Here is a 26,661-nt window from a genome sequence, read left to right as displayed (position 1 = left end):
ATTTACACCGGGGTCTAGCTGTCCATTGATCTCCCTCCCGCAGGGCCCAGCAGCCCCAGCTCCCAACTGAGAGAAGGGCCTGTGTGTCCCGACTTGGAACACGACAAGGGGAGGGCGGTACCTGCTGTGCCATCTGGGGGGGCAATCTTCATGGGGTAGGGGGGCACATGGGCTGTGTCAGGGCCCCCGTCCTTGCAGGGGCAGGTGAACGGGATGCGTTCCTGGTTGCAGGCAAACTTGATGAACTTGCACAGCTCCTCCTGGGCGAACATCTCCAGCGCCCCCCAGAAGAACTCGATGTGCTGGTCCGTCTCCATCAGCCCCACCTGGTACATGGTGTGGGCCTGGGGAAGAAAGGCCCCCGAGCCGTGAGCAGACCCGGGCCTCTGCTAGCCCAGTACCTCCCTAGGCCAGGTGGGTGCAGCAGGACACGGGGATGGTGACGATGACGAAGGCCTGGGAGGTACTGTCCCAGCACCCGCGTGTGGGAGCGCAGCCTGCACGTCAGGCCCAGCAGCAGAGGCTCGACCCAGGTTACCCCGTGGACACACCGGGCGGGTCCTGTCACCGTTCCCACTGGATGTGAAGTCACTCGGGCAAGGTCGCGCAGCTCGCAAGAAGCAACCCCGGGATGCCAGGGCCCCGCCCGAGGGAAGCTGGCCAGGCTGGGGAGTGGAGGGGGCTCAGCAAGAGCGGTCGTCTCTCGGGACCCGGCTTAGGACGGGGGCCTGGAGGCCAGTGGTCTGGGAATGACGCTGCCGCGAGGAAGCTTCGGCCAACTCAGCTGTGAGACGGGCTGAGCACGGCCTCCCCCCGCCGCCTCCCAGGGCAGCGCTGCGACACAGGAAGCACCAGGGCAGACCCCCGCCGACCCCGCCTGCCGGCCCCAGGCCACCGACCTTGAGGAACTCGAGGTTGATGTAAGGGAGGCCGCACGTGCGCAGCTCCATCTCCAGCGGGCTGAGCGTGGTGAGCAGCTGCAGGGGGATGATGGCGCCCAGGCCCGCCCTCACGGCCGTCACGCACTCGGCGTTCTGCAGCTCCCGCAGCCGCAGGCTCCGGATGGCGGCCGCGTAGATGTCCTTGTTCTCCCACCTGCCGGCGCGAGGGCCGCCCGGGTGAGGGAGAACGCCGAGGCGGCCCGCGGGGCTGCGCCCAGTCTCAGGGCCACACGCTCCCCCCCCCCCCCCCCGGCCGAGGGCCCAGGTACCGGGACGTCCTCTCCTGCCTCGGGCGTCACCCGCCTCGCACCGGGGCTTTCGTGATTACAAAGTCACGCTGAACACATTCCCTCCTTGCCGTCCCCCACCGTCCTGCCTCACGTTCCTCCCACTGGGGAAACCCGTCTGTCACCCGCCCAGCCCAGGCCGCCCAAGTCCCGGCGCTGCCGCGACACCCCGTCAGGCCGACTGGCCGGTCCCCTCGGCAGGCACACCACTCACGCCACAGGGATGTGCCGGCCGCGGCTGCACAGCTCCACCTCCTCGCCCGTCATGGTCAGGTAGGTGAACCTGCAGCACGGCTTGCTGGGGCCCTCCGGGCTCTCGGTGGCCAGGTGCTGGGAGGCGATCTCGGCGCACAGCGCCTCCAGCTCGCTCTCATCGTTGATCTGGGGGCAGAGGCGGACCGAGGCTACCTGCCTGACCCGGGAGACGGAACCCCCATCTCCAGTCGGGCAAACAGCGGGCACCGTCCGCGTGGGGGCTGCCCTTGACCGTCATGAAGGTGCACCCGGCACCGGCCTGCCCAGACGTGCCGTGAGTTCAGGGCTGGGCGTGTGGCTGAGGCCCGGCTCACGAGACCCAAATTGCAGGGCTTCTGCTGTTACCATTTGGAAGCAGCAGTCCTCTGTCCCTGGCGTGGCCACGACTGTAAAATGGCACCTCTCGTACTACTGGGGACCCTCTCGAAACCAATTATTGACGACATCACTTGGACACCTGGATTCAGCCTTGCCCAAAGCCGAATCTGTATCCATATTTAGTTTTAAAAGCCAATCATTTGGGAAACCAAAAGTAGTGTCCCAAAGACGCTGATGTGCACGCCGGGCTCTGGAGGAGACGACCGGATCCGGCCCAGAGGGGCATAAACCTGTAACTCTGGTGGCGAAGGTCCAGGTACAACTGCCCAAAGTTCAGAGCATTTCTTCCCGGTTCACGCGCCCCAACCCCGGGTAGTGTGTATCCCGGCACCCTCTGAGGCTTTGCCCCACCCCTGCAGAAAGAAGCCTTGCCCGGACGGCCCTTCTGGACGCGGTCTTATGTCCCCTGCCTGCCCCCGGCCCTTACTGCTACCACAGCCCTGGGAGGACTTCTCAGAGCAGTGCCCGGCAGGGACCCCTAAATCCCTAGCCCGTGAGGGCCATCCTGCTTTGACCCTTTAGGCAGTTCACTGTCCTCCCCGTCTCTGCTGGGAAGCCAACCACTAACCCAAGATCCCGACTTCGGTGCGCCCTGTGCTGCCCCGAGTGGTAGCCCAGGGAGAGACAACGCCCGGGCTGTGAGCCCCCCCCAGTTGACGCTCCCCGGCGAGCACAGGCAGCCGGCCAGGCCTGGCTTCCACTGGTGGCTCTGCTCCCCGCCAGCTCTCCTCTCTGAGCCTCCCTCCCTCCTGGCCTCGTCGCGAGGACGTGGGCACACGGCCCTCCAGAACGGGGCCTCCCATACCCGGAGAGCAACCCGGGAGCGCCCCGCGGCTGGGGTGAGAGCCCAGGGCCTGGCCCGTGGCCGGACCCCCGCGCCTGTGAACCCGGGGCCGGCAGCCTGAGCTCTGAGCGCACGGCCTGCGGGGGCCCGGGCTGTGCGGGCAGACGGACCGTCGGACGCCGCTGTGCTCTCGCTAGCTCCGTGTGGCTCGAGACGCCAGGAGGACACCTCCATTCCCCACCCCTTGCCCTTCCCTGGCCGATCTCGGGGGATCCCCAGGAGCCAACCTCCTGCACTCTGAGGCCCCAAAACCAAGCTCTTAAAAGCGAAAGTGGGTCGGCCTTAGGAGTTCCCTTCCCGGCGCCTCTGCTCGCTCAGCTGCTGGGCACCCTGCAACCCTGCGTCTTTGGGGGGGCCCGTCAGGGCACGTCAGTCACCCCCACTCTGCTGCTATCAAACAGGAAGAGAAGCCAGAGGGGCTTCTGTCCCCATGGAGTAAGCCTGCCAGAGACGGCTCACATTCCCTCGTGTTCTCTGGGAGGTCCCAATCGGTCCTCAGGTGGACGCTCGGACCCCCGTGGCACGGAGGCCCAGGCCACAGCACGCCACGGAGGCAGCAAGGAGCCCCGGGGACACTGCCCCGGAGCTCTGCTGTCCCCAGCACGTACTATTCACTTACGCTCTCGAACTTCTTGACGTAATTGTAGGTGAGTATGTCTGCTTCCTGTAGGTCTTGGTCAGGGTCCAGGGGCTCCCCCACCAGGGTCTTCCAGAAGGAAGGCAGGAGGTCCAGGGGAAGAGGGACATCTGCCCGAATTGCAATTCCCAGCAGCTGGCCCAGGAAGTGGAGCAGCTGCTCCTCCCCGCAGGTGATGGGGCTCGGGGTCAGGATGTACTTGCCCTGGAAACGGAGGCAGGGATGGGCGGCTGGCGGGCGCAGGGAGCCGCCGCAGGGTCAGGGCGGCAGGCCAGGAGGGGCGGACGAGGGCACAGCCGCCCCGCTGCCCGCGCGTCCTACCTTGTTCTTGTTGACGGCCGAGCTGGGGCACAGCAGCAGGAGGGACAGCGACGAGCTCTGCAGCTCCTTGCACACCTGCCACAGGAAGTGCCGGAAAGAGCCGCCTGTGGGACACACGGAGACCGATCAGCACGGAGACCCCAGCAGCCCGCCTGCCCGCGGGCCCTGTGCCCACCTGGACCTCAGCTCGTTCGCCAGCCCGCGTGCAGCTACGGTGCAGGGGAGAGAGGACCCGTCCAAGGGCGGGTAGACCTGGGGTCAAGTCCCCTGTGCCACTTACTATCTGGGTGACCCCCAGGGAATCACTTCCCGGTGACCCAGTCCACCAAGTGGGGACAGTCATCGAACCGACGTTGGGGGCTGCCTCCGAGGTCCGGAGACCCGGTGCGGAGCCCCATGCGGGCCGCCCCCACGGCTGCAAGCTCACGCTGATCTGCAGGCTTGTTCGGTCCCCGTCTGTCACTCCAGGTTGTACTGAGAGCGGGGCCACCTGTCCTACTCAGCACCGCCCACCGCGAGGCCCAGGTCCTCAGGGTCCATCCAGCGAGTGTCTAACTGCACGGACCGATGCACGAGTGCTTGCAGGGGGCAACGGGCCACTAAGGGTCCCCTGCTGTCTTTCCAAACGTGCCTTTGGCTTTCCGGCCAACACCTCCCTGTGGCTGGGTCTCGTCTCCCCTGTGCACCCCGTCAGGGCCCTAAGGTCGGAAGCTCTGAGGACAACTGCACGTACACACTGCTCGGTCAGAGCCATGCAGAGGACCTGCTTGGGGACAGATGTCCTCGCTCAGCATCCCCGGGGAAGCAGGAGATTTCTGCCTGCGGAAGCCACCAAGGGCTGGGCCGTGGAGCCGGATGGACCTGGGTCTGAGCCACAGCCAGCTGCCTGAGCTGGGGGAGGCTCTATCAGTCCCGTGGGGCAACGCCGGTCTCTCGTGCACTTGCCCTGGATGCGGAGGGCCCGCCGTGGAGCGTGGGCCTGCCACTCCCGCCGTGCTCGGAGGGGCCCCGCCGGAGAGGGGAGCCCGCCCGCCCTTCCCGCTGCGTCTGGCTGAAGAACGGGGTCTCTTCTCTCATCCAGAGTGGGAAACGCTTCCTGAATGTCTGCGGCTCACTAGGCATGGCTTAAAGGGTCACGAGGGAGCATTTTCCGAGCTGCTGTCCCTCATCGCTGTCCCCTAGCACCCTGCCTCTCATGGGACACACGTACGCTCTGAGCCGAGCCCAGCCCTCAGCCGGGGGCCCTTCCTGGGGGACCAGGCCAATCCGCACGGATGGCGGCTCCATGGTATCCACTCAGCACTGATCCCAGGCTTGGTCCCCGAGCCCGGGGGCGGGGGGGGCCCTCAAGTCCCTGGCAAGCGCTGTTCCTGCCCAGCCCAGGGGCGAGTCCCTGGGGGCGGCGGCAGTCCTGGCTTCTGCAGGACAGGCTAATAAGGATGCGGCCTTTTTAGTCTCGCTGATGGGGGGGGGGATCTGGGGCAGATGAGGCTAAAAATAACGCCAGGACCGTTCACATCGTCAGCACAGCCCCCACGCTGAACGGACACCCCAAAGCCTCCGGGGGCACACTCACTGGTGCCGTGGACCTCCTCCCCTGTGAAGCGGATGTTGAAGGCGTAGGTGGGGTCGCCGCCACTGGCCAGCTTGACACAGAGCTGAGAGGACGAGACGGAGGCCAGCTGCCGGGCAGCCTGGCAGAAGTAGGAGTTTTCGGAGGCTCTGATCTCCCCTGGAGAAAGACAGAAAGCAGTAAAAGCCTCCAGGCGCCGTCTTCTGCTCTCCCACCCTGGGACACAAGCCTTGCCAGGCCTCTGCCTGCTTCTCGGCCCTCTCCCCGCCCCTGGTTCAGCCACCCTGCCTTCTCTCTGCTCTTGGAATGTCTTCTATGCCGCAGGCACGTGGCCCCCAGCCTCCCCTCTGTCCCCAGGGGAGGCACGCCCCGTCCACGCTCTTCTCTCATTTCCTCCACGCAGTGTGTGTGTTCACAGGCCGTGGCCGCCTCCCCAGGGGCCATCCATGCCCCCCCTCAATGCCGGAACCCCAACTCTAGCAAGTCCACGGCCAACCAGAACATCTCCCCTTCCCACCCTCCCCCACAGTTAGGTGTGGCCCCCATGACAGTTCTCCAGTGAGATGGGAAGGAGAGGCGAGGCTCCGGGAAGCAGAGAGCTCCTTCTACCTCTCCCCTTCCTCTTGCTGCTCAGCATGCAGGCTCACTAGGGGACCCTGAAGGTGGAAGCCACCCGATGGGACAGTTGGGAGGAGGACAGAAGCAGCCAGATGAATGTCTGTACTACCTTCTAGAGGCTTCTTTCATGGGCACGAAATCAACTGCATTGTTTGTCCGATCACGGCTATTTTGCGTTTTCTGCTCTGTGTAGCTAATCTTACCTCCCACAATTTCCAGTGGGTCCAAAGTGATCTCGGGAGCTGCATGGTCAGCTGTCCTCTGCACAGTGGCGTTCAGCACCCGATTCATGACGGTCACCTTCGTGTCATAAAAGATCAGCCCTGAAGGGAAGAACGTGGGAAGAGAGGCTCAGACAGGGCTGCTTTCCTGCTTTCCCTGTCAGCCCTGAGGCCTGGCGGAGGACACGCTGCCCCCTCTGGGTCCACTCTCTCCTGGCATGCCCTCCAGGCCCCTGAATGGGGCGCACGCACACCACGGCCCTGACTTTCCGGGGGGCGGCAATCTGTGAGTATCTGCCCCAATGGTAACACATGAACCCCGGCCTTTGTCATGCCCAGGAACCACCTCGCTGGCAGAAATACATGAAGTACGAGGAGGTTTGCTGCAGCATTTTCTGAAACGGCAAAAAATAAAAACCCAGAAGGTGAAGGTGCAGAAAAGAACATATGCTAGGATACCCATTTTTGATTTTTAAAAAAAGTCATGTGTGTCTATTTGTATGTGAATAGAAAAGTCTGGAAGGACAGGTACTCAGCTGTTAATGATGATCATCTCTGGAATATAAAGGACAGTGAGCCAGAGCCTTCTACTTTTTTTTTTTTAAACAATGGAGCCCAACGTGGGGTTCGAACTCATGACCCCGAGATCAAGAGTCACATGCTCTTCTGACTGAGCCAGCCAGGTGCCCCCGAAAACTTCAGTAAGTTTCATTTTCCAGGGCGTGACTGAAGTAAGCGCTCTGGGCTGGAGGCGCCGAGCGGCTGACCTTTGGCCTCCTTCAGCAGGGCGGCGATGCTGTGCGCGTACACGGGCGTCCGGCGCAGCTCCACCAGGGGCAGGAAGAAGGTCTCCAGCGTGGTGTTCAGGGACTGGAGCAGGGCGAAGCGCAGGCGCAGGCTCTCGATGGGCACGTCTGCAGGGCATGAGGGGCGGTCAGGCCGGGACTCCCGGGTTGTGAACAAACTCAAGTGGCCCCTGTCACCGGGGGGAGGGGGAGGCACCAGGAGCGGGGCATTTCAGGGGGGACCAGGAGGACCCCCGTAGGGGACTTCATCCCTGGGGCCCACAGATGCTGTGCGTGCGTGGCCCCCGGGCTGCCTGAGCCCGTGCCAAGCAGAAGCAAAGGGTGAGGCCCCGGCTCTTAGGGAATCCAAGGGCCCCCTCAGCCTATCTGTAGGGCCACGTCAGGGCTGCGGCCCAGGCTATTTTTAACTCTCAATTTTGAAATAATTAGAATTCTAGGAAGTTGCAAAAATAGTACACAGTCCCGTGTACAGCTTCCCCCCAAAGTGACGTCTTATGTCAAGCCCAGGACATTGAGACGCTGCCACGCTGTCTCGTGTGTCCTCACATCCGTCTCCCCTCCAGCTGGAGAGACGGACAGCAGGACGATCTCTGGCCCGTGTTTGCCTTCAAAGTACCCGGAAGAGCAAAGAGCAAAGGCCCAGGACACGCGGCCGAGCGAGGGTGGGCAGACTCCCAAGCCGCCCGTGGCGCACGCGTGTGCAGGCAGAGAAGCCAGCCTGGGGGTCACGTGCCAGCGTGCTGTGACAAGGGTCGCCTCCCAGGGATGGATTTACGCAGAACGTCGGCTCTTGCGTGTGCAGGCGCATTCCCAGCTTTTAATGAAGCCGCGCTGCTCTCTCGTGATAAGGGATAATGCCTCTGATCCCCGCTCCCTCCTGACCCCCGCCTGGCATCTGGGGTGGCCTCCGGGCAGGGCCTGGGTGTAACGGTGGTGGCCGGGGCCCCCCAGCCGCTGCACGCACTCCCGCGCCTGCCTGCAAGGAACCCGTAGCGGGGCCTCGCCCACTTAATGCACCTGCAATCACAGCTTCGTGTCCCCCCCCCACATGCTCCTCTCTGCCCCCAGGGCTCACAGCAGGTCCCCCCCACCCCGCTCCCCGCACTATCTAGGATGCCCCCAAGCCGCGCAAGGAGACCGTCCCCCACGGCCCACATACTCAAGAGACAGGCCACTCTGGGGTCGGCGGCATCTGCGGGGTCCAGATAGACCTCGTGGGGGTGCAGCCGCGCGGGCGTGATGGCGAGGTGGCGGCACAGCCGGTTGATGTACTGCACGAGCGCCACGTCCATCTCCAGGGTCCACTTCCTTGAGGCCTTGTGCGCGTGTCGGACGTCAATGCAGGCGCACCTGGGGCCGGGCCAGAAGGGCGAGGTGGGCCGGGGGCCACGTCCCAGCTCCCGAGGACGCCCGGAACACAGCCTCGCCCCGCAGCTGGCGTCCTGGCGCCCAACCCAGGTGGGGAGCGCCCCCAGGAGGAGCGAGCGTACACTGCAGGGTGGGAACGGCGCCCCCGACCCCGGGCCCCGCCGCTCGCGCCCACGCGGGCCCCCCTCCTGCACGTGAGCAGACGGCGGCCGGCTGAGGACGGGGCTCTGGGGTCCCTGGGCCACAGAGACGGCTGCTTCCTGGGGCCGGTGTGGTCCCAGACGAAGCGCAGCCAGCGGCAGTAGGCTGGCGGCGCCTGGGAGGCTCACGGCCAAGGGCGCGAGGAGCGCCAGCCGCCGGCCTCACTGAAGCCGTGGCCCCCGGGGGGCAGGCAGGGCTGGCACGCGGAGCTCCGGGCACGGGCAGAGGGGTGGGCGGGGGGCATCGCTCTAGCCGACGGGACACTGCTCGCCACCCGAGTGCCCGGCAAGGCGGGACCGCTGCATCATCCGCCTCAGTGACCCCGAGTGAGGTGGAAACAGGAAAAAAAGCAGATGTCTCATGTGCACCCACTTCTAAGTACTGAAAAAACCTACACCCTGAAAATGTCGGGAGACCCATTTACTGAAGCTTTACAAAGCGATGACCCTGGGCGCAGACCCACGGGCAACCTCCTCTGCGCCTGCACACGCCGCCGGGGTGTTCAGGGAGTGTGCCCGGCCTCGCCCAGCCCCGTAAGCTGGGGGCGCCAGAAAGGCGGGCAGGCTGCCGGGGCGATGGGCGCCTCTAGCTCCGGAGCCCTGGGCACCTCCCTGGGCCGCATGCCACACAGGGTGCCTCCTGCCAGGAGGGCCTATCTGGGGGCAGGGGCCGAGCCTCTCCACACAGGGCGCATGGGTCCTACCCGAGGAGTGCTGAGAGACAGCTTCCTCCAGAAGGGGATCCCCTCTGCCGGAGGGTCCCCCCCACAGCCCCCTCCAGGCTGGCTGATGTCACTGGCTGCCGTTAGGCCAGGTGGGGGAAGGAGGGAAGGAGGCGTCAGGGCGCCCATGAGCGAGCCGTCGAGCTGTAACAAACGTGTCACGTGGGAATTCGTCTGCAGCCCAATCGGCAACCTTCCCACTTCGAATGCACTTTCTAGTCCAAAACAGGTGATTCTACTTTTCAAAAAGCCCCAAAGTCCTCTCTCTTACTGGCTTCTAAAATAAATCAGAACTGGTCTGGGGACGGACTCTGAGCCTTCTGTACAAAATAATGGTGCCAAGCAGCAAACCACTTCTGAACCCTGAACACGGATTTCAAAAGAGTGTGCTCGGGGCAGCCGTTCCTTCCCCGACGCCCGCCCATCTTGCTGCGTGCCTGGGGTGAGCGCCAGAGTGAAGGCACGGAGGTTTCTTCCCGTTTGTAAGCACCGGGCCGGCCTGGGACTCCCTTATAGCTAGAAAGGGGAAACCATTCTTGTTTGGCCCTGGGGACCTGGTGAGATCCTGCCTGGCAGGGAAGGAGAGCGGGCAATGGGGACTCAGAGACAAAGCGGGACTCCGAGGAACAGAGAGTCTTTGGAATGAAAAATTGTCCCCGTTAGGGACTGAAGTGTGTCCGGCCTCCCACCCCCATTTCTGTGTTGAAGCCCTAAATCCCAATGTGTGACTGTTAGGAGACAGGGCCTAATTGAGTTAAAGGAGGTCCTCAGGGTGGGGCCCAGACCACTAGACAGGTGTCCCCCTCAGAAGCGGGGCGGCAACAGGGACGCGCCCACACACAGGCAGGGCCGCGTGAGCAGTGAGGAGGTGACCATCTGCAAGCCAACCAGAGGCCTCAGGAGAAACCAACCCTGTTGACACCTTGACTTCCAGAACTGCGAGAAGATGAATTTGTTGTTTAGAACAGAGTTTGTTTCCAAATGGGTTCTAAAACCCACTTTGAAAATTATGAAAAATTAGAAACTCAGTAGGCATTTAGAATGGCAGATGGAATGGCTCCCAGGAAGGATTTTCTTGGGGATGCTTCTGGTGGCCAAAAACAATCTTTATACAAGGTTGGGGGACAACTTCTTACCTCTCAAAGTGAAGGTCATAACCACAGGATAAAATTGCCCTCCAGACACTACGGATGTCTTGTTTGGCTCGGTCAATAACAAACTTGTGAAATCCTTCCAAGGTTAGATACTTCTCCTCAGGGACTGATGGAGAAGCATGGAGACAGTTAGGAGTTTGGAAGAACCTCCTACAGCAGGGGCCTCACTCCATGCCCTGGTGGCCTTTCCAGCAGGGCCCAATCCACCTGCGCCCCACCTCCCGGCCCGCCAGGGTCTGTCACTGGCCACCTCCACCAGCTGCCCGAGACCAAGCATGACCCCTGACCTCCCGGGCTCAGCGAGCCACAGGCTGACCTCTCCAGCTCTGCTTGGGCCTTTATGAGGCTCAAGTGCTAATGCCCAGGTAAGTGCCTTCTGGAAGCGAATTTCTAAGCAGGTTTCCAGATCTTTATTTTCCATCGCCATCACCTACTCTTCGCCCCAGATGCATGGTATTTTGGGAGCTGCTACTCTGACCTCCATAAATTCATGGTCAAAGGTGGCATCGAGGCCCTGCCTGTTCCAAACCCCAAGGGAGCCCAGTCACTCAGGCAAAAGCTCGGAGGCCGGTCCCGGGGGCCCACCAGTCTCAGGCCCAAGCTGCTCATTCACCTTCTTGTTTTTTGGTGGGTGACTTCTCTGGGTCCTTCTCATCTGGCTTGCTCTTTTCTGGGGACTTGGGCTTCACAGTTGGCTTCTTCTCACTTAAGGCAGTCCTGCTGTAGACCAGAGCATTGCAATCAGAATTCCTGCGTTCACACCTCATCCTGACAGAGGATGCGCAGAGCCTCACACACGTACTAGGTCAGACTCCCCCAACCACGGCCACTGGTTCCCACGGGGAACAAGGTCAGCTCTGTTCTCACCAAGAAGTTCACTGAGCAAATCAGGAGGACAAACTGATGCTTTAAATGCGGAAAACCTCAAAGAGATGCTTTTCATCCCTTCTACGTCCTTCAGAGTTGCACTAAGCAGCAGTCACTAGCCAGATGTAGCTACTTAAGTTTAAATTAAAATTACAAGTTCAGTTCTGTACTGAGCCACATTTCAGGGGCTCGGGAGCCACATGTGGCTGGTGGCGACTGCATCCGACAGCCAGACAGGGAAACAGCACCGATTTCCATCACAGGAAATTCTATTGCACTATTTACGTATGATTAATTAATAGAAAGACACTTTATTTTTCTGATCCTTCAAACAACTCCTCTAGAGGCTCCTGCCAGGTAACACTTTTCTACCAGTTTCAATTTTGAGTTCCCGAGTCATTTGCCTATGTCTACAGAAAATTCTACTAAATACGTATATATATCCACACATGAAATATTATGGAGCTATTAAAAAAAAAAAAAGGGTGGATCACCTGGGTGGCTCAGTTGGTTAAGCGTCTGACTACAGCTTGGGTCACGGTGTCGGGGTCCCGGGATCAAGCCCCCTGTCTGGCTCCATGCTCAGCAGGGAGTCTGCTTGTCCTTCTCCCTCTGCTCCCTCACCCCCACTCGTGCTCTCTCTCTCCAATAAATAAAATCTTAAAAAAAAGGAACGAGGAAGTTCTTTTTGTGCAGATATGGAATCACCTGCCAGATTAGCAGTAAATGGAAACAGCAAGGTACAGGCACTGTGTGAGGTATGGGGACATTTGGGCAAGGGCCCATCTGCTTGTGCGTACCCAGAATAGTTCTAGAAGACTAGCGACGTAACATTGACGGTCTCACCGAGGGGGACAGGGAGGCTTGAGGATGAAGGAGAAGAGGAGTGGCTTTTTGCTGCACATGCGTTTGAATGTTGTACTTTTTTAACCATTTAAAATTTCTTTCTTTTTTAGAGAGAGACAGTGAGTGAGCAAGTGGGGGGAAGGTGGGGCGGGACAGAATCTCAAGGCGTGGAGCCCGACTCAGGGCTTAATCTCACGACCCTGAGATCAAGACCTGAATTGAGATCAAGAGTTGGATGCTTAACCAACTCAGCCACCCAGGCGCCCCTCAGCCATTTAAAATTTAAGAAAATAATACACATGCATCAATAGAAGGTTATGCACTTAAATGTTATAAGTGGTGTGTGGGGTAATCACATTTTTTTCAATATGCATTTTATAGTTTTTCTATAATAATTATGCATTATTTGTGTGGTTAAAGAAGTCAGAATTTTTTTTTTTTAAACAATTCTGTACATTTTGGATGGTTTATGACTTTAGACCAGTCTGCTTTTGCCTGCCTGTGTGGTCCAGATCTTACTATACTTATGGATAAAATGAAACGCTCTCTTTCAGTGGATGAAGCCGGGGACCCACATGATCGAGCCATAAAGCAGGGCCAGGGGGTCTGCTCCCAGAGGTACAGAGAGCCTCGCAGGAAGCCTCAGAGGCGGCGGCCCTGGGTGCCCTGCCCGGCCCATGTGCTGACCCCTCGGAAGCCCACCTGACACTGTTGAGCACAGCCTTGTCCTTGGCAGGCGGCTTGGTGATGGGCCGCTTGGTGCTCACCACCTTCACGGGGTGCTGCTCCTTCCCGCCTTTGTTGTACTTGCTCTTGTCGAACTTGGGCTTTGGCACGCCGTATTTCCTCAGGATCTGTGGGGTACCAGAGGGAGAGAGGGGTCCTCAGGATTGCCCCAAGGCGCACCGAGGCCCAGCACCAGCACGGCGGGGATGGGCAGCTACCTGGGTGAGCTGGTCCTCCAGCACCTTTTTTGGAGGCCGGACGTTGGTGAAGAAGAGGTGGAGGAGGTTGCCTGGCGTTTGGGAGTTGATCTGCTCTTTGCTAAGATAAATGTCCGATACTTTGATGGGCTTTGCTGGTGTCAGGCTCAGCATCTGCTCGGAATGGGCACAGCTCTTAAATATCTCCGTGAGCACCTCCCTGGCACCGGGCACCAGCTTCTCACCTGTTGCCAAGCCGGCAGAGGACAAAACAATTCTGCCGTGAATGGGCCACGTCCGGATGCGCCTCACAGCTGCCTGAGTCTCATAAACAACTCATTTTGGCAGGTAGATAACAGATATTTAGTGGGGATGACGAGCTATGCACCCAAACCTGGTTTCCGCCTTCTGGGCGCACCCCCCCAGCCGCGCACCCAGCCTTCTCTCTGCGGTTGGGCACGGTCCTGTGATGTGGGCCGTCTGCTCTCTTCGCGCTCACCCCCTCCACTGGCTGCACAGAAATGACAAGCCTCTGGGATGGCGGACCCCAGCCCTCGCCCTGAGTCATCCATGCGCAAGAAACATGCTTCCACTGGGCCTGACACCCTGTACTCTCAGGGCTACTGATCACAGCAGTTTAATCTACCTTAACACATTTGTGACGGGCAGGTCCAAATGAACAAAAGGATCCGGAGCCTGCAAGTGCTGTTGGTACAAAGCCCAAGTTGTCAAGCAAGTTTCACATTATTACAGAGGATGGTTCAAAACTGGCACAATGAACAGGTGGGAAAAGAAAGTTCTCTCAGATGTAACAAAATTGTCCCCGAGCACAAGAAAAACAATTTTTTTGTGCCCAAACAAGTGCTCCAGAACGTGGGCCCCAGCGGCCCATCAGGACCCCATCTTCATTCTTCTCGTGGCCAGGGGCCCAGGCGAGGGGTACTTGCTCATCACTCCCTTCTCCTTCCCACCCTCCCCCCCCACCTCTCCCTCCGACACACCACAGCTGCCCCCAGGGCAGGCCTGACTGTGGGAACTGGAGCCCAGAGGCCTCATGGGCCTAACGGCCCTCCAGGCTGGCGGGGGGCAGGGGGCAGGTATGGGGAAGAGGTGGCCAAGCCCTAAGAGCTGACTCAGCAGAACCACAACTTAGTCTCTAGCAAAAGGCATGTGCCACTAATGTTACCGAGAGACCGAGTACCTTATGTGGAAGGTCTGACTATAACAGGATCAGGAGCTCGGTCTAAATTCAGATTCAAAGTATGAAAAGGCTGCCAGACCATGAGTTATGGCAGAAAAAGGCCCCCGATCTTACACCAGTCCTCCCCACGTGGGCCGCAGAGTGCTGAGGGGCCAAATGCACACTAATAAGGGACTGGGGCCAAGACCAGGGTGAGGAGCACCAGGCGGCCCCCTCAAGGGCAAGATTCCCCAAAAACTCAGTGATCAAGATATGTATTTCAATGTAGTGTTAAAAAAGAGAAATAAAAATTGATACAAAAAAAACCAAACCACCCACACACAAGCAAAATATCAACAGTATTGTGCCAAGCCACATTAAAGCCTGACACAAAAGAAATAATCAGTAATACTGATCCTGTCTTTATTTAAAATTTTACTATTTTATTCATTGTGAATATTTTGCATTAATTTTGACTTCTATAAATATTCAATTAAAGTGCTATTTATCTAGGGACGCCTGGGTGGCTCAGTCAGTTAAGGGTCTGTTTTGGCCCAGGTCCTGATCCCAGAGTCCTGGGTTCGAATCCCATATCGGGCTCCCTGCTCAGTGGGGAGTCTGCTTCTCCCTCTCCCTCTGCCCCCCCACTGCTCGTGTTCTCTAATAAATTTTAAAAATCCTAAATACATGGATTAAAAATTTTGAACACTAGTACAAAATAAAAATGACCACACAAAGTATTGCAATTATAAAAAAAGAAGAAAAATTGCTTTCTGGAGCAGAGCTTGGGGCAAGCTGCTGGCTTCAGGCAGGAGTCTGCTGCTTGATTCTGCTCAGCAGGGCCTCGGGGATGTGACCTGGATGAACGCTCCACATCGTACAAAAGAAGTGGGGACACCAGACAAGAGCCGTCAGAATGACAAAGTGGGGCTCGGTGAAGAGGAGATGGAACGGTTTCTTCCCCAAGAATTAGTGTAAAGGTAGAGGCATTTACTGTCCACAGGCACGTGACCAAATGATTTCCAGCAATGTACTTGGTATATTCTAGCTCCACGGGACAGAATAAATACACCTGAACTTGAACAAAGGGAAGTCTGGCTAGACAAAAAGCAAAATGGGACTTGAATGCAAGCCCACTTTTTAAAAAAAAATTTTTATTTAAATTCAATTTGGTTAACATACAGTGTAGTGTTAGTTTCAGGGGTAGAATTTAGCGATTTGTCAGTTGCATAGGAACAGCCCTTCCCAGTGGTCTGGGCAGGCTAGAGCACGGCAGGCCAGAGGCAGGGGCGCCCTCACGGCCCTCACAGCTCTGACAGCTTCCATGAGCCAAGTAAAGAACGTCTGTCCCATCTCCCCAAGGCCCCCTGCATCATTTCCCAAATCTCTAACCCCCAAGAGGGCCCCCCAAAGTTCTTTTCTCAGGTAAGATGTTAAAAATAGGGCATATTGGATACAGAAAGAGCAGAAGACTTTTGCTCATTTTTTTCTGTAAATTTAAAACTGCTCCCCCAAAAGTCTATTAATTAAAAAAAAAAAATCCATAACCCACCTTTAATCGACTTATCATTGAAGTAATCTTCTAACCCTGGGCTCCCCTGAGTATCAAACAGACTCTGATTTACTACAGATACAGTGAGAATCTCTTCTGTTGACATCTCCATCAATTCATCTTCACCATCCAAACTTGACAAACCAATCAGGTCGTTATTGTTAAATAAACTTGCTCGAATTTTCTCAATTTTGGCTCGGGATCTTATCTGTGTGAACAAAGACAAGGGTCAGGGTTGGAGTAGAGGAATGACCTTGTTTTCCTTCCTGCCCTGCCCTGAAGTCCCCTCCTTGTCCTAAGTGTTGTGTGTGCTGCCTGATGCCCATGAGCTGGCCTCCTTGGGAACATCTCTGCCACCCGCCAACAGCAGTAACTCGAGGGGAACATCTCAGCCGGAAATGTCTGTTGCTAAACCCTGACCTGGTCTGTGGTTTTACCTCGATGCCCAGGGAGCTAAAGTCCACGCTCAGCTCCGAGAAAGCCCCCAGGAAGAAGGTGCATAGAGTAATGGAAGTGATTCCAGGGAAGAAACCAATCATCGGGTTCTGGAGCTCTCTTGTCAGAGCTCCCTGGGAGAGCGAAGCGATGCACACACATTCCCCTCTAGTGCCTTTCTCTCCATATCCAATAACGGAAGGACAGTTTTACTCTGAGCCTGACTCCCCTTACACAAGGGTGAAGACACAGGATGCAGGATTTCTAAACAAGGAGGCCCAAGAAGCAGAGGGGATCTTGAAGTGGAAATGTGACTGGAAACTCAGAATCACCTGGAACAGAATGGCAAGTCTCTATTCTCATAAGGATCAGTGAAGACCCCTCCTGCTGATGGCAACATCTAAAACAACCCAAGGCCACTCAAATGTATAGCGGTGGGCCTGAGCTGGAATGCACTTGATAAAGCCCATCCACCAGCAAAGGTCAGGCCCCTCGAACCCCTCTGCCTCCTTCCCACACTCAGCAACAAACTGCATTTACTTCATGACATCAGACTTGACATCACTCTTTGAGATGTGACCTCAGACACAGAAAATCAACATCATAAATCATCGTGGTTTCCAACAACTGCCTCAGGGAGCTCCCTACGTGCCCCAATGTCACCTATCAGTTAAACCCCTGGAAATAATACTGGAAGGTTTAGAGAGGCTTCTCTTAGGCTCCCCCTTGGGGGGGGGATTCAAGCCGCTCATGATTTTAGTCATTGCCAAGGTGTGAGCGCCGTTACCTCCACGACCGCAAAGCCTTTGATGGGGCGCGCTGCGAGGGGCTGGTTGTCCAGGGACGTGACGGTGTACATGGAGCCCACGTCCGACACGGAGGCCGTCTCGGCATTGTCCAGCGGCTCCCCCAGGCTCCCCAGGCTGCCCAGGCTGCCCGTGCTGCATAGGGAGATGTCTAGACTCTCCTGGCTGGACACCACGTGGGGCTCCAATACCCCAGGAGGGATGGGCGGCTCGAGGCCTGAGGGCAGCGGATCCACAGAGAGGTCACTGGCTGTCTGTGAGATACCCTGGGAGCTGCAGATGGAGGCCTGACTGGTGGAAGCGGACGCGCTGATGCTCATGGCAGGGGTCAGGCTGCTGGACGTGCTGACCTCCAAGCTGTCTGCGCTGGGGAAGCCAAGGGTCTTCTCCGGCTCGGCTTTGCCGTCACCACCCTCAGCCTTGTCCTTCGGTTTCTTGGGGTCTTCGTCCTGCAGGGGGATGTAGATCTCATCTTTGAAGACCCCGCCATGGGCATTGCAGGCCTTGCGGATAGCCCCTCTGACGATGCCCTCATCCAGGTGGGTGGGGATTCCAGAGATCACCAGCAGGCGGCTGTGGGCGGTGGGGCCCACCAGGGCCTGGCAAGCATCGGCGATGGCGTCGCTGGTCACACCCAGCCCCTGCGGGTCCTTCCTGGTGAGGTGTCGGAGAATGATGAGCAGGGTGAGGGCTCGATGAAACCACAGCATGTCCTCCGGCTTGCTGCCCCCAATGCTGAGCATGGCGGGGTCTGACTCCACTGAGCGGGACGACTGGCGCTTCCCAGAGGAGGAGGCCTTTTCCCGCTTCATCTTGACTTTTTTCCTCTTCGACAGGAGGCTAGGGCTCTGAGGTGTCTGTCCTGGGGAGGAGGATGAGGAGGACGATGAGTCGCTGAGATTCGGGGCGGTTGTTGAGGTCACCCCGCTGGCTGTGACACTCATGTTGGTGGGCAGGGTCACTTCGGCCACCGCCAGGCAGCCTTCCATGAGCGCATGAAAGTACGTAGAGAACCTGCCCTGGTCCGTGGCCGCCGCCGCCCCCGAGCCCCCGCACGCGCCGCCCGAGACCCAGCTCTGGGTCTCCTCGTCGTACAGCTTATGGAGCTCCGACTGCAGGGCCATCAGCATGGCCAGACAGGGGTTCAGCTGGAGGGCAATGGAGGAGGACAGGCCGGCAGGGTGCTTCCTCTGCTCCAGGGAGTGCACGGTGCGCAGCAGCTCCGCCAGGAGATGGAAAACAAGCTCCTTCACGCAGGCCGCCATGTCTGTGGTCCACAGGAAGTTTCCTGAGGCAAATACAAAACAGCAAGAGCGGCGATCACTCGTACCTGCCCCGCACCTGGGACTGTTCCTGGAGCTATGCTGTTCATCCCCAGCCCACAGCTGAAAACACAGAGGCTCAAAGAGCTCACGCCTGGCTGGCTGCCCCCAGAGCCTACGGCCTTAACCCCTGGGCCACATCATCGCACGGAGCCGGGTTCTGTGGCTCACCCCAAAAAATCATTTTCTTTCTTATAAGGTTATCAAGTGAGTGGGGTGACAAGTCACAAGAACAGTATTTCCCAAACCTTGAGATGCTTACTATTGGGGGCACACAATCCAATTTTATCAGAAAGCCCAGAAATACACACTGACAAGGTATTCCTTTTTTTTTTTTTTTTTTTTTTTTAAAGATTTTATTTATTTGAGAGAGAGGAAGCGAGAACGAGTGGGGAGGAGAGGGGCAGAGGCAGAGGGAGAAACAGACTCCCCACTGAGCAGGGAGCCCAATGAGGGGCTCGATCCCAGGACCCAGGGATCATGACCTGAGCCGAAGGCAGACGCTTAACCAACTGAGCCGCCCAGATGCCCCACGGTATTCCTAACTCCTCTTCCAGCCCTGATTTCGTCAACAAGAAAGGCTTACTGCAGGGCTGGTGTATCCTTGACAGAGAGTGGGCTACAGACACAGAGCCTCTGACAGGCAACAATGGTCAGAATTTCTTTTTTTTTTTTTTTTTTTTTTAAAGATTTTATTTATTTGAGAGAGAGAGCATGAGAGGGAGGAGGGTCAGAGGGAGAAGCAGACTCCCTACTGAGCAGGGAGCCCGATGCGGGACTCGATCCCGGGACTCCAGGATCATTACCTGAGCCGAAGGCAGTCGCTTAACCAACTGAGCCACTCAGGCGCCCCAATGGTCAGAATTTCTTAACAGAAACTATTTTATAGTTAACCTTCTAGTTACGGCAAGGGACACTACTTTTCCATTTAAAGTGGCAACATAAAGTTTCCTTTAAAATTCAAGTTGTTTTTTAAGTTTGTTTGTTTTTTTTTTTTTTTAAAGATTTTATTTATTTGACAGAGAGAGACACAGCGAGAGAGGGAACACAAGCAGGGGGAGTGGGAGAGGGAGAAGCAGGCTCCCCACTGAGCAGGGAGCCCGATGCGGGGCTCGATCCCAGGACTCTGGGACCATGACCTGAACTGAAGGCAGATGCTTAATGACTGAGCCACCCAGGCGCCCCTTTTTTAAGATTTTTATTTATTTGAGAGAGAGAGCACACAAGCGCAAGCAGGGGGAGAGGCAGAGGAAGAGGGAAAAGCAGACTCTCTGCTGAGCAGGGAGCCCGATGTGGGGGGCTTGATCCCAGGACCCTGAGATCACAACCTGAACCAAAAGCAGATGCTTAACTAACTGAGCCAACCAGGTGCCCTAAAATCAAAGTTTAAAAAAAGGAGAAAAGAGCTGATCGCCAAAAAACCCAATCAATAAATGCTGACAGGCATGACTCGTAGACATGGTGGAAATTACATAAAGATGGCCTGAGAAGGACTGAAGTTCAGGAAGGAGAGTCTAGAACAACAAGATGGGTCACAGGTTTGTACCAAGATCCCGTTTGTGCCAGACACGCATCTTAAATTCACACTAAGATGCCTGATCTCTTAGGGGTGACGTTGCTTCATGACTTTAACTGGAAATGAACTCATGCTGCTCATGCCATGCAGGCGCTCAGAAAGCCATTCAGAGAGAACAAGTGCCTACCAGGTCTGCAGCCCCGCCCTCCGATGCTCATGGGACCTCCCCTCCATTGTCCTTCCTCTGCCATTTGCCATTTATGTAAGAGGACGGCCTTAGACAGAATTCTCCTCCACCCAGACTGCGAATGGCGGCCCGTGAGCGAAGACTGCCCACGGAACTCTCCCTCCCACGGTGGTCCCCCACTCACCTTCCCTGATCCCTTGCCCAATGTATTTTAAAGAATTTCATTTAGTTGCCAACATTTAAAACCTGGGAAATTCACATCAATATCTACATTACTAGCTTTTCTTTTTTTTTTTTTAAAGATTTTATTTATTTGACACAAAGAGAGAGAGAGAGAACACAAGCAGGGGGAGTGGGAGTGGGAGAGGGAGAAGCAGGCCTCCCGCGGAGCAGGGAGCCCGATGTGGGGCTCGATCCCAGGACCCTGGGATCATGACCTGAGCCGAAGGCAGACACTTAACGACTGAGCCACCCAGGCGCCCCCATTACTAGCTTTTCTTGAAATAAAAAGTAATAATAGCTGGCAGGACTGGGGCCACCCTCTCATGTAGCAAGGAGGGACAGGGCTCAGGGACTGACAGAGCATGACGTGGCCTGGACCACTCTCCTATTTCCCCCATTTACATCATCTGTCTGACCCCTGAGGGCATTTAAGTTTGCAACATCTTTTCCCCTCCAACATCATTAAAAAATCTCAAAAATATAGGAAAGTTGGGCACCTCGGTGGCTCGGTTGGGTGTCTGCCTTTGGCTCAGGTCATGATCCCAGGGTCCTGGGATCGAGTCCCGTGTCGGGCTCCCTGCTCAGCAGGGAGTCTGCTTTTCCCTCTCCCTCTGCCTGCCGCTCTACCTACTTGTGCTCTCTCTCAAATAAATAAATAAAATCTTTTAAAACAAATATAGGGAAGTTGAACTACTTAGACAGTAAATACTTGTATGCTCACCACCTACATTCTCCCATTAACACTCTGCCGTATTTGCTCTTATGTACCTACCTATCTCCCCCTCTATTCACCCAAAAACTCAGCTTAGTATTTGATTATTTCAAAACAGTTGCAGACATTAGTCTGTTTTATCCCTGAACACTTAAGTAGATGTATCATTAATGATGTTCAATATTTATTTAGAATGTGAGGTGACTTTACATATGGCAAAATGTACAACTCTTAAGTTTACCTTTCTATGAGTTTTACCAAAATACAACCCCTTTTTAACCTTTCAGGAACTATGAAGTCATAATGTCTGATTTTGCAACATTATTTACTTACTCCCACACTACCTTTTACCTCCAAAGTTATAAAAACGGCATATATTTGTGTTTTAAAGTAAGGTGTGATAAAATTAATCTTATTTCCATGGTTAGTTGCCACCTTCAAAATAAAGAGAACACCCTGTACGTCATGCGGTTGGAAGGCTAGGCTTTAGGGGCGTCTGGGTGGCTCAGTCAGGTAAGCGTCTGACTTTTGGTTTTGGCTCGGTTGTGATCTCAGGGTTGTGAGATCGAGCCCTATGTCGGGCTCCGTGCGGAGTTGGCTTGAGATTCTCTCTCCCACTGCCCCCTGCTCCTCCCGCCCATGCTCTCTCTCAAAATAAATCCATCTTAAACACAACACACCACACCACACCAGCACCACCACTAAGAAGGCTAGGCTCTACACTACGATCAGCTCCGCAAGCCGTTTTCAAAGGACGGACAGCAACCCAACAAGAGGCCACCAGCGGGCGAGCGCCTTCATCAGGCACTGAGCTAGCTCCCCTAGCTCTTGCGGGCCCTGTCCTGAGGGAGGGTCAGCCTTACCCAGCAGCTCCACAACTTGTAGGAGAACAGATGTTGGGATGGTGTCGGGCTCATCCTCGGATCTCCCTTCGCCATCCTCTGATCTCCAGGACAGCAGCTGCTCGGCGAAGGCCATAGCCAGAGGGAACTCCAGGGGCAGAGAGTGCAACACCAGCACGGCTCCAGGAGGTGGAGACACCCCTAGAAGAGCGGCCGAGGAGGAAGGCTCATAATCGGCAGCACATGACCCAAACAAGCCTCAGAACAGGACCCACCAGGTGTGTGTGGAAGAACAGGGCTGGAAAGCCCCCCTGCTCATCTGCTGGAGGCAAAAGGAAACGTAACTCTTCCCGCGCTCCAGACCGAGTCAGCTGCAGGTGCGGGAGGGGCCTGAGGACATCCTCCAAAGAGTCCGTTTGTCGGTGTGACAAGGGGACAAAGGGCAGCAATGAGAATGGGGAAGGATAAGTATTCCCCAGCTGGTTAGATACCAACCAGCCTGATGAGCCAGCATGGAAATACTAAGTCAGACCTTAAAAGATGCTTCACTGAAATATTCCCAGCTTGAAAGAAATAATTAGCCATTTGGTGTGGCTGTAATCCCATGAAACCATTAAGCTTGTATTTGGTTACAGAGTGGACCAGCAAGGGGCACCCCAGACTAGCACTACCAGGACCTTGGGCTTTGATTTTCTCTTATTACCTTGTGTCTCTGCCAGGCCTGAATCTGGCCAGAGATGCTGCAGCAAGAGGAAAAAGGCCCCAAGGCCTGATCCCCTCTCAGCCTGCACCATATCCCAAGGCCCGCTGCAGGCCCTGACCAGACATAAGTCAGGCCATCAGGGACCTGGGGGTCTTTGGACAAGTCAGCAGGCACCATGCTGATTGGCCTGCATTTTGGGGTGAACGTTTATATGGTGATAACTGAGGAACGAAAAAATAGAGATCTTCTGCTTATTTAATTATAAAGTTTAAAGAACAGTTAGTATAGGCAAAGCACTATGAAAAAAATTGGCCCTAATGAAGAGAGATCATCTAGTTGTTTAGCAAAAATCTCATTTCGTTTCATTCCCTAAAGTTGCAAGGTCTCTAGGACAGGGGCTGTGGAAAAGCCAAAGCCCAATTTTTGCCTGGAACGTCAAATACATTTCAGAATCGTCTCTAGCAAACACAGGTCCGTCCTTTCTTGTCAAACATGACAGGAAGTGCAGTGAAAGTCTGTGACCAGGTTTTCCTTGCTTCTGTGCGTTTTTTTGGAAAGAGTCAGCTGGCCCCGGTGTGTGGGGCGTACAAGCAGGGGGCAGCTTCGGGATCTGCAGATCCCTCCCCTAAACCTAAACCCACGCAGGCTTAGCAAAAAACGCCAAGGAGACGAGACCCATGGGGCCTCCCAGCCCTCCCTCCCGGCCGCCGGGCCATTTACCACGGAGACGAGGGACAGACGCTCACTGTGGCCTGCGCCCCAGGGAGCCACTCGCACCCGAGAGAATTCGGTTTTAATGAGCGCTGGAGGAAGGCAGCGGGGATTATTGCCGCTAAAGGACCACTCTGTTCAGTTCACTCTGAAGAGCGCACACTTGCAAAAGGAAAGGAAAGGAAATCCCCACTGACGTGTGGGCAGCATCTGCCAGGCCTGCCCCAGGCAGGAAAGGTGCTCATTTCATCTCCTGCCCCAAAAATATACTGTCCCAAGCACTTCTGTTCTTTACTGACAACACACAGCAAGGTACAAAATCCTTTCTATCTTCAAAAAGGAAAGCCAAAAACGACTTCACGCTGTTCTCACCAAGTGCCAACTCAGAGACATACCCAGTTTGATGTGGACCTTGTCTGTGGAGAGGATCACCGAGGGGTACTGGTTGGCGGTCGGCGGCGGCGTGAGGCCAGTGTTGGCCGGAGACGCATCCCGTGGGTAACAGACGGCCTCAATCAGGTTTAGCTGGCCATTTCGCTTGACTTTGTGGCCAAGCCCATACACGAGCACCCGTGCCCACGGCGCCTTGTACAGGGAGGAGCTGTGGAGGAGGGGAGGAGGTTCAGCAGAGTCTGGCCGCTCATGCCAGGGAGGAGATGGACGGTAAGAAGTGGGCATTTGTAAGTCATTCCCATGACATCTTAGAAGGTCGTCCTTTATAAGGACACTTCCCAAACACGGAAATATGGGAGGAACTACAGACTATTTTCAAATACTACCGGTATGTGTTAAAGACTAAAAACAATTTGAGTTTTTCTTCTGTCAGTTTCACTAGACTCCAGTTTTCTTTTTTTTTTTTTAAAGATTTTATTTGACAGAGAGAGACACAGCGAGAGAGGGAACACAAGCAGGGGGAGTGGGAGAGGGAGAAGCAGGCTTCCCGCGGAGCAGAGAGCCCGATGCGGGGCTCGATCCCAGGACCCCGGGATCATGACCTGAGCCGAAGGCAGACGCTTAACGACTGAGCCACCCAGGTGCCCCTCCAGTTTTCTTTTCTCTCCCATTAGCTCTCCTGGAGAACAGGCAACTTACTCTTTGCGGAATCCAGACTGACTCTCTTTGCAAGACACGACGACAAAAGCCGCCCCAGGGAAATTAACATCCATGTTGACTTTGGACTCCGAAATCGGGAACTCCTCGGAGGGGAACTGCTCGGGTGCTGTCTGCAAAGAGAGATTTAACAAGGGAAGCAACAGGCCACACACAGGAGAGCATTTCATCTCCCAACTACCAGGCAAAGGACAGAGCCAATGCATACGCGGCCACAGGCTCCGGGGATAAGAAAGCCCTCCGGGAGGAAGGCCACCATGGATGGGACAAGGCGGGAAAGCCATGAGGTAAAGGACACTGGTTCAGCGGGGCTTAGGGGGGTTGGGGAAGAGAGAGCATCATTTTCAGCAAGCCAGTAAGACTTCTAATTAAAAGTTATAACCCTGGTTCAGGGACATTAGAGCTTCAGCCGTCTACCTGCAGGAAGGAGCAGATCTGTCTCGTCAGCTCCAGCAGGCTGTCCTCACCCTGGTGCAGGGTCCGGGTGATGGCCACATTGAGCCACTCTCGCACTGTCTGGGAGCTGCCCTGGTAGAAGAGGTCAGTGGCCGAGCAGTTCTGGGAGTGGACGCAATGCTGCAGAGACTGCGCCAGGAGGATGGAGCTGGAGCTGATGGTGCCATCTGCGGCCAGGAAAGAAAATTTAAGTTCACCAGAATTGCAGATGCCAACGGCGGGCAGAGCCTGGGTAACAGTGAGCAGCCTGCCCGGGGGAGCTCGGACACAGAGTCTCAGGTAAGACATTACCAATCAGATCCTGCAGGCTGGCAGGTTGGGAGAGGGGGGTTCACATCAGTGGTCTGAATTTTTCCTTTCTTTAAAGCAACAAAAGTGTTTCCTAAAATAAAACCTAAAGTGGTGGGCCAAGTCTATCTTAAACAGAAATGGAGCTGCTTAGATGCAGGGGTTCCCGCAGCCTGACCTACTCGTGTGCCCTGTCCCCCCCCGAGCTGCCCCAAGGAACCGCTAGGGAGTGTGTAAAGCCAGTGTTAGGTCATTACGGCAAAGCTTCTTCACAAACACTTTAAAAGCTTTCCAGATGTTTTGGAGCCTCTAAGTTCTTGGGGGTGGGCCAGGGGACCCCATTACCCCACAGCTGGGAGATGCCTGCTAGGCCCTGAGTGCCGTCTGCCCTCTCACCTCTTACTCCCATTTTAGTTGCTGGGAGGCCAAGGGGAGCAGGCGGAGGCTGAGGTGCTGGGGTGGGGGACACAGAGGGGCCCCTCGGTCTTGGGCTGGGCTAAGCAGGTTCATCGCTTAGCATTCGCCAGGGGAGCAAACACACAGCATCGGGCCTCACCAAGGGCCCCAATGTTAGCAGATGCACACAACCTGGCCCACTTAAACAGCTCCACCAGAAATCAATGAACCAGTGAGGTCTGCTGTGGAGGAGCTTGGCAAAAGGAGCATCTTCCTTTCTGAACAATGCCTGCGAGAATGTCTGTAGGAACAGCACAGTGACAGGATTTCCTAAGTGATGCTGAATTTTCTTCGATCCACAATTCGGTAGGGAAGCTCAGTGAGTGCTTAAAACAGGTCAAGGACTAAATAGGTCATGTAGCATACTTCATTTTTCAAAGTGAGCAAGCACTGCCCAGATCATCGTGACTGTTCAGGGCCGTTTATCTACATGAGCCTGAAGGCCTGTGCCACCCGGAGGGCGAGTCCGTCACCCCCAGTCTCCTGCCTGGGGGCCGGGCTCGCTCTCAGGGCCACCCCCCCCGAGCTGCTGTCGCCAGGGACGGCCAGAAGCCAGGCTCACCTGGGAGGGGAGGAGCCAGGAGCTGACTGGACAGCAGCTGCAGGTGCTCCAGGGTGATGTCCCGGATGGCGGGGATGTGGAAGAGGCGGGTGAACAGGTGCGGCAGCTTCGGGGCGAAGATGTTGAGCAGGGCCACGCGGCAGTACAGCCTGGCCAGGGCCGCCTCACACCGCAGCAGCTCTCTGCGGGGAAAGCGGGAGACGCGCTCAGCGCCGGGGCTCGGGCCGGGCCGCAGGCCTCTCCTCCGGCCCCGGGTTCCGCACGCCAGGCTAGTCACTTGGGTCTTAAATAAAAAGTCAGGTTTAAGTATGTTTGGATTTTCTCTACTCAAAAATCACTGTGGAAAAAGAAGTGAAAATAGAGGGCCACACAAAACTTCTACATGGATGTTCACACGAGCATTACCCAGAGCGGCCCCAAACTGGAAACAAGGCAAACGTCCATCCAGCGAAGAATGGTAAATCCACTCAGTGGAATACTATCCAGCAGTAAGGGATGAAGCACCGACACCTGCTACATGGATCAACCTTGGAGACATTGTGCCAAGAAAAGGCCAGACACAGAGGGACTCAGAGTACGTGATTCCATTCACATAGACTGTCCAGAACCAAGGAGATCCATAGAAACGGAACAAAGTTGA

At 56.1% G+C, this 26,661-nt stretch overlaps 1 protein-coding gene across 7 annotated transcripts in view; it reads right to left on the bottom strand.

Moving 5' to 3' along the window:
- The window catches only part of HECTD4 (HECT domain E3 ubiquitin protein ligase 4), a 178,521-nt gene that overhangs the window by 2,902 nt on the left and 148,958 nt on the right, over window positions 1-26,661 (bottom strand). For 6 of the 7 annotated variants that reach the window (XM_078060946.1, XM_078060950.1, XM_078060949.1 and 3 more), the window contains 20 exons: window positions 26,022-26,203; window positions 24,677-24,882; window positions 24,242-24,372; window positions 23,545-23,750; window positions 21,757-21,936; window positions 16,916-18,222; window positions 15,694-15,901; window positions 12,983-13,206; window positions 12,741-12,892; window positions 10,939-11,045; window positions 10,308-10,431; window positions 8,041-8,231; window positions 6,843-6,989; window positions 6,058-6,177; window positions 5,240-5,395; window positions 3,664-3,767; window positions 3,325-3,546; window positions 1,443-1,609; window positions 900-1,095; window positions 122-344 (listed from right to left, as the gene is read on the bottom strand). In XM_078060946.1, the coding sequence (XP_077917072.1) occupies window positions 122-344; window positions 900-1,095; window positions 1,443-1,609; window positions 3,325-3,546; window positions 3,664-3,767; window positions 5,240-5,395; window positions 6,058-6,177; window positions 6,843-6,989; window positions 8,041-8,231; window positions 10,308-10,431; window positions 10,939-11,045; window positions 12,741-12,892; window positions 12,983-13,206; window positions 15,694-15,901; window positions 16,916-18,222; window positions 21,757-21,936; window positions 23,545-23,750; window positions 24,242-24,372; window positions 24,677-24,882; window positions 26,022-26,203 (4,553 nt within the window). The remainder of the gene's footprint in view (window positions 1-121; window positions 345-899; window positions 1,096-1,442; window positions 1,610-3,324; window positions 3,547-3,663; window positions 3,768-5,239; window positions 5,396-6,057; window positions 6,178-6,842; window positions 6,990-8,040; window positions 8,232-10,307; window positions 10,432-10,938; window positions 11,046-12,740; window positions 12,893-12,982; window positions 13,207-15,693; window positions 15,902-16,915; window positions 18,223-21,756; window positions 21,937-23,544; window positions 23,751-24,241; window positions 24,373-24,676; window positions 24,883-26,021; window positions 26,204-26,661) is intronic. The other variant, XM_078060947.1, reaches the window with a different exon arrangement.

The sequence above is a fragment of the Halichoerus grypus genome, chromosome 13 (assembly GCF_964656455.1).
Source record: "Halichoerus grypus chromosome 13, mHalGry1.hap1.1, whole genome shotgun sequence".
Lineage (NCBI taxonomy): Eukaryota > Metazoa > Chordata > Mammalia > Carnivora > Phocidae > Halichoerus > Halichoerus grypus.
Note: the sequence above shows the minus strand (reverse complement) of the source record. Positions and strands in the feature narration are given on the sequence as shown.